Genomic DNA, 6828 nt, shown 5'->3' with positions numbered 1-6828 from the left:
TCTTCCCACTTGGACCCACAATTGCATTTTCAGTTTCCATTTCTTAGGTGGCTTTTGAATTTTCACTCAGATTTCTGCTCAACTTACAGCACTTGTTTCGATTTTGATTTGAATTTGTGTTTAGTCCCAGCCTTCAGCTGTGTTTTCTGTGCTTTCAATGTGCTTTTCCATCACAGCAACTTCAAATTGACTTCAATTACAGCTTCAATTTCAGTTTCAATTCAAGCCCAGCTGCCAAATTTGAATTATGGGCTAATTTGAATCTTAAATCTCATTCAGAATCTCAATTTCCGATTTAATTTTCGAATTACTCAGTGCAACCGAGTTTTCAGTCTCCACCTTCAAGCTGTGGCTCTTGTTTCAACTTTAGTTCAATATCAGTTTCAATCTGAGATTCAATTTAAGTTATAGTCATTTTCTCAGCTATATTGGATTAACACCAGTTTCACTGTTTCATTAGTTTTAACCCATGATTGCTAGAATTTCATTTTCAGCTTCAATTTTAGCTTCAATCTGTAATCCTTCTCTGTATCCACAAAAATCTCCTTCAAACTCTCATTCAACTTGAAGGGAAACCGAACTAGGAAGGGCAATCGCTCGTCGGCCTCTCGGCGGGGCAGGCATTTCGATTATTTGGCTTGATTGAGTAACAGTATCTCGCTGCTCGAACAAAGCAGGCCAAATATTTGCCAAGCAATCGAGCCGAGAAATGAAACTAGCCGTTTCGAAACGGTTTATCTTTGGGCCTGGGCTCTTCGGAGCGTCCACTCTAGGTGGTGCCGGGTGGTGTCTCCGGTGCTCCGGTGCTTCGGTGCTCCGTCCCCGGATTTTGCGATACCGTCTCCGTTTGGGGGACCCGCTTATCAGATTCCGCCGGCATTTGGCTCTAAGGCAATTATGCAAACAGTTGCGAAGCTTTTGATGTGAAATGCAACGACTGCCCAGGGGCTCCTTTCCGTGTGTGAGTGAGATGGTAAGTGAGTGTGTGTGTGTGTGGGGGGGTGTGAGTGTGTTTTGTGCTGGCCTTTGAGTGAAACATGTAACGTAAAAAAGAGAAAAAACATTTTGGTTTTTGTTCTTTTTTTTTTGTTTTTTGGTTTTTTGCCACCGACTTACACACAAAATATGCAGAAAAAGTTCTAAAAGTTTTTCGCTTTTCGCTTTTCGTTTCATATTTTTGTTTTTCATACTTTTGGTTTCTGTCTGCAATTAGCTTAGCGTTTTGCATTGTTTCTGTTACGTAGCTGATTCATATATTAATCTCATAGCCCGCCAAGCATCGGAATTGTGGCCCTTAGCTGGCTGACCTACGACCTTTGGGTTGTGTGGCTCGTGTATAGATACATAAATACATTTATGGACATTTCTTCTTGCTTTGCTTTAAATATATTGTATATATATATATATATTTATATATATGTGTATATATAATTTGTTGGGTTTTGCATTTGCAGTTGCCTTTGTGTGTCTGTGTGTCTGTGTGTGTGTGTGGTAGTGTTCGGGTGTGTGGTTTTGAGAGAGAGTTATACATATACATAAGCGCATATGCACGTTCATATAGAGATTAGTACGCGTAGGTAGCTCTTAGGTTCACATGTGTCTCAATGTGTGTGTGTGTGTGTTTCTGTTTCTGTTTCTGTTTGTGTCTCTGCGTCCTGCTTTTTCTTCTTGCTCTCAGCGCGGCTCTAATAAATGGCTTAAGTTTTCCAGTAAGAATTGCGATCGGCTTGCAAGCATTTCAACGCCACGAAACGCTCAAAAGTATGCTACGAAGCAGCCATGAGTGCATGTGTGTGTGTGTGTATGTTAATCTGTAAGTATGAGTGTTCCTGAATCCATAAGGAAGTCAGTGTGGGAATGTATTTGTGTGTATGTGTGTGTGTTTTGACAATTTATTTACTAGGAATATCTTTTGTTTTGCTTTTCTTCTGCTCTCTTTTTATGCTCCTCTTGCCTGCTCATCCTTTCTCTTTTGCGTGTGTGTGTGGGTGTCTGGTGTGCGTGTGATCCTTGCCTTCTCGCCTTTCATTTCTCCTTCTTATTGTTTACTCCGAGCTACCTTGTGCACGGACTTTCGCTTGCCTCTTTGGCTATTAGTATTCTCCTCTCTTGATGGCGCCCAACAAGGACCACAAAGTGGGGATTGTGTGTGTGTGTGTGTGTGTGTGGTGTATGTGTGGGTGTCAGAAAGGGACAGAGTGGTTGAGTGAGACAGAGAGAAAGAGAGCTAGAAAGGATGTTTACTGCATTTTGTTAAACATTCAAATACTTAAATTTAATTGCTTGCTTTATATTCTTGCCTTTCTGCTTGCTTGCTTTAATTTAATATATAGATATATTACCATTCATTGAATTTTTCTTCCCTCTTCTTCTTCTTCTTTTTACTCTTCTTCTTCATCATCATCATCATCTTCTATCCCTCAATTCTCCTTATTGGAACTGCGCTCCTTTTGACGAAAAAAAAATCATGTCTCTTCCTGCCTCCGCTTTTAATATTATGCTTAAGTTTTTCCATTTTGAAATTGTGGTTGCTGCTGCTGCTGCTGTTGCTCCTGCCTCCTCTGTTGATGTGTGCCTCTCGCTCCCTCGCGTTCGCGTTCCCGCTCTCGCTCTAGCCAGCCGCGCCCCTCTTGCCGTCCCGCTTACTCTTTCACTTCGAAATATTTGTAGGTCGGGTTCTCGTACCCATTGATCTGCATGTTGGGCACGATCTTCTCCTCCAGCACGATGGGATGGTGTGTGGTCACGTTCTAGTCGCGGGATATCAAGAGGTTAGTAAGTTGCAACTTCTATTAAGCTAGCGGTGCATCAGCGCCACCCACCTGATCGACCTCGATGAAGCCCTGGGCGTGCGGCGAGCGCGATATCCGCCACTTGGCCACAGCCACGCCCACGAAGACGGCCGCCATGAGGGCGATGCCGGCGAAGGAGAGCGTGAAGTAGACGTTGCGGCCCTCCTTGGCCGCGTGCGCATGCTGCGTGAACTCGCGGCGCAGCGAGAAGCTCTGCAACGAAAGGGGAGAGAGAGAGAGGGGATAGGCTTTAGGCAAATGCGGTACGAGTTGACGCCGCAGCTCAAATACCGATTCGCGGTGGCCCAGGTCATGGGTCATGAAGTGCTGCACCTGCGGCTCGGCCTCCTGGTGAGCGACGGCAGCGGCCACATCCTCCACCGCCCGCTGGACGGCATCATCGTCGACCGTGGGCAGCACGGTCTGCACCTTGGTGCTGCTGCAAAATCAAACGCGTAATCGTTATTCCTCGTCCCAGGATTATAATAGATCCTCCGGATTGACCCACCTCACTGTTGCCTCGGCATACTCAGTATCTGATAGCTCCTTCTCGCTCTTGGTGGTGTCCAAGTTCAGATTGGCCGCTGTGACCAATCCGCCGTCGGGACCCAGCTCCTTGCTGCTCAGGCTCTTCTCCTGCTGCTGCTGTTGCGCTTGCGATTGGGTCGACGACTGTGGCGACTGGGATTGCTGCTCGGCGGCCTGCGACTTCAGCATGTCGTCCACCTTCTTGGCCTCAAGGCGCAGCTTCTCCTCACGCAGTTTCTCCCGCTCTGCGGCCCGCTGCTCCTTGCGCTGCTTCTCGGCAAGCCGAAGTCGCTCTTTCTCGGCCACCTTGCGCTCGATCTCGATGCGGTACTTGTCCAGGATGCCGGCCTCTGCCTCTTCACTCATGCCTAACGAGGAGCCGGGAATGTCGTCCTTGCTACGCAATGCCAGGATATAGTCGTTCATTAGCTGGGCAATCTTCGCCGATAGTTCCGGATAGCGCTTGAGCATGGTCATAGACTGGTTGACGGCACGATCGATGTCGATCAGCCGCTCCAGAGTGCGAGGTCGTTCCGAAGCAGCCGCTTCCAGGCCACCGGGTCCACCGGAGTTCAACAGGTGGCGGTAGTGAGCCAGAGCATGGGCACGGTCCTTGTGCAGGGCGCGCAGCAGCTTCTGCAGGCACTTCTCGACATGGTGAGCCTGGAGGAGATGATGGGCATTAGTATTGGTATCTTTTAGGGGATCTACTCACGTTTGGCGGCTGCTCGGTCAGGGCCTGGGTGTAGCATGTCATGGCCTCGCGCTTCCGCTGGTTGATGTGGGCCAGAACGCGCTGCTGGTGCATGGCGGCCAGCTGGTGCTTCTCGGCGTTGCCTTCTTCCTCGAGTGCCTGAACAGAAGTCTAAAATTACATTCCCATATAAAGACGTATTGCACACCAAGAGAGAAAGATTATCAGCATGGGGAATTTGCGTTGATCGATAACAATATGCAGCTGTCGATCGGTCGATCGGTCAATCGGTATTGTGGTTATTCTGATATCGTTTTGGAAGTTTTTGAAAAAATTTGCCTCGACTCGTACGTATGTGTATGTCTCGTGGAATGTTTGTGATTTGTGTGAGGGAACGCTTGGAGTTTGAGGGGTTTCTCGCAGTGCCGCTGCTGCCCCATGACGTGAGCGAGAACGAACGAGAGACAGAGAGAGAGATACAGAGTGCGAGCCACTGAAGCGGTGCGAAAATGGATTGGTTGGATTTGAGAAATGATCCTGTCCAGGGTTCGAATCGGGTCAGGTGTTATGGTATATGTTATATATACATGGATGCAGTTCATTCCTGGCAGTAGAAGGGCAGCGGTTCGGTTACGTAAGCAGCACATTCAGATCTATAATGCGAGCAGTAGACATCGACTTGGATATCAGAGGATGGGCTTCCGTTTGCGTTCGTTTAACTTAGTCAGAGAGAGAGAGAGATCGATTGGTATCGAAAGTAAGAAGGATGGGGGTGTGGTGGGCTTACGTGTAGTAGGTTGGGATTAGGCGGATATTAGTTAGTTGGTATGCCAATCTGTTAAACTACAAAGCACTTTGGATGTTGGTTAGTGTTGATGTGGGTAACTGAATCTATTGTTTCGTTGCTGTAGCGGTACATCGTTAACTGGTTAGATTACGAGCAGCATTATCGTTATTTTACTGGTATTGTTATTGTTATTGCTGTTGTGATTACAATCTGATGCCTCTTTCGCTCCCATTTGCCATACATATGGATACACAAATAAACAAAAGACAGCCAGCCCAACGGTGTCCGGGTTCTTGGCCAGGATTGCCCTCGATATGGGCAGCGCACCTGGCCTCGAACTGGACCTCGAAGGTAGCAAATGAAAAGCAGGCGATACAATGAGCACAACTTAATGCCGGATCAATGAGCTACGATTACGATTACGATATAAGATATACGATATACGATATACGATATACGATATACGATTACGATATACAGGGTGCATGATAATAGGTTAAGAATGGAAACAAAAGCCTCTGCAAGGAAATGATAATCGATAATGACATGGACTTAGACTACATAAGGATATGAATACTGGTTTACAGATCGGGCAACTTCAGCTGGCAGGGATATAGGGTATACTATATAGTCAACCGATCTCTTGCCAAGTAAAGCCACCGATCCAGTCGCAGACATACACACACATTCAGATGCAGAGACATAGCTTTTAGATGGTTCAGATAAGCTAGAGAGGATATGTCAGGCAGGCAGTCAGAGGGAGACAGAGAAGGGAAGTTCAGTGCGAGACAGAGACAGAGACAGAGTGATGCGTAGAGACAGTGAGTGAGAGAGATAGGTAGAGACAGAGGATGTTGGGCTGGGGGAGATTGGAGATGAGTGCGTCACACGGAGGATGACTGACCTGGAAGCGGGCCGTCATCCGCTGCTTGAACGATTGGGCTGCCTTGGGGTCGGCTAGGCGCATGTCCTGGTACTTCTCCTCCAGATCGGACCAGTCCTTCATGACGCGCGTGACCTTCTCGCGATGCGATTCCTCAAGGCGCTGTTGGGCTTCCTTTGTTTAGAATACGTTTTGTGTTGCATCGATAAATAAACCTGCGCCCTCAACGTAAACACTTACTTTCTGACTTACTTTGTAGCTCTGGTGCTCGTAGTGCGGATCGAAGTGGGTGAAGTACGGGTCCGAGGTGGGCTGGGCGGTGGATGGTGGTGCTCCAGCTCCCGAGTTTCCAGAATTGGCAGCTGCTGCAGCGGCGGCGGCGGCGGCGGCGGCGGCAGAAAGCTGAGGAGTGCTCGTGACCAAGTCGGACTTAAGGGGCGTCTTCTCGGAGGCTGGTGCAACCGAGACGGTGGACGGGGACGAGGCACCGCCCTTCGTGGCCACCACCTTGGCTCCACCGCTCTGATCCCAGGAGGCCTCGCCTTCCGTCTCGGCCTCGGAGCCAGCTCCGTCCTCCTCGTAGTTGTCACCCTCCTCCCCGCTATCGTACTCTGCGTTTATGTCATCCAAAGATCCGCTATTGGCATCGCCGGAGGATCCGGTGCTGGGACTTCCGCCTGCAGCAGCTGCCTCATCCGCCACCATCTCGTCCTCCTCATCGTCGCCCATCAGATCGTCCTCGTCGTCCAGCTCGTCCTCGTTGGCATCCTTCGAGTAGTTCGAGTCATTGCTGTCGTCTTCGTCGTTGACCACTAGTTCGTCGTTGGTGCTGGTTATCTGGGCTGGTGGCATCACCGGCAGGTCGGTCTTTTTCACGTGGATTTCATCGGCTGAGGAGTGGAGTGGATGGAGTGTTTATCATGAATAGAAGTTAGAGTTAGGCTTGCTAAATGGTGTCTAATTGCCGGAACGAGGAGCCCAATTTAAACAAACTTCGCAATGAAATTGCTGAATAAATAAATCCCCAACTGGCTCGCTTAATGTCCAATGACAGAGTGAGTAATGACACATCTGTTTGTTCTGTGCATTTGATTTGTATTTTAAATAATTAATGTCATAACCACAGGGTGAAGGTGACTAATGG

The 6828-nt window shown here is 48.4% G+C and overlaps 1 protein-coding gene across 12 annotated transcripts in view; it reads right to left on the bottom strand.

Annotated features, from left to right (window-relative positions):
* Positions 1-1063: 1063 nt before the first annotated feature.
* The window catches only part of LOC108105431 (amyloid-beta-like protein), a 51134-nt gene continuing 45369 nt past the window's right edge, over positions 1064-6828 (bottom strand). For 2 of the 12 annotated variants that reach the window (XM_017212002.2, XM_017212003.2), the window contains 6 exons: positions 5925-6574; positions 5706-5858; positions 4036-4185; positions 3301-3983; positions 2823-3231; positions 1064-2750 (listed from right to left, as the gene is read on the bottom strand). In XM_017212002.2, coding sequence (XP_017067491.1) covers positions 2643-2750; positions 2823-3231; positions 3301-3983; positions 4036-4185; positions 5706-5858; positions 5925-6574 — 2153 coding nt within the window. In that variant the 3' untranslated portion in view covers positions 1064-2642. The remainder of the gene's footprint in view (positions 2751-2822; positions 3232-3300; positions 3984-4035; positions 4186-5705; positions 5859-5924; positions 6575-6828) is intronic. The other 10 variants (XM_017212005.2, XM_017212008.2, XM_017212010.2 and 7 more) reach the window with 9 other exon arrangements.

Source organism: Drosophila eugracilis, unplaced genomic scaffold, assembly GCF_018153835.1.
Source record: "Drosophila eugracilis isolate 14026-0451.02 unplaced genomic scaffold, ASM1815383v1 contig_2167, whole genome shotgun sequence".
In the NCBI taxonomy this organism is placed as follows: Eukaryota; Metazoa; Arthropoda; class Insecta; order Diptera; family Drosophilidae; genus Drosophila; species Drosophila eugracilis.
This window is presented reverse-complemented; position numbering and strand designations above follow the sequence as displayed.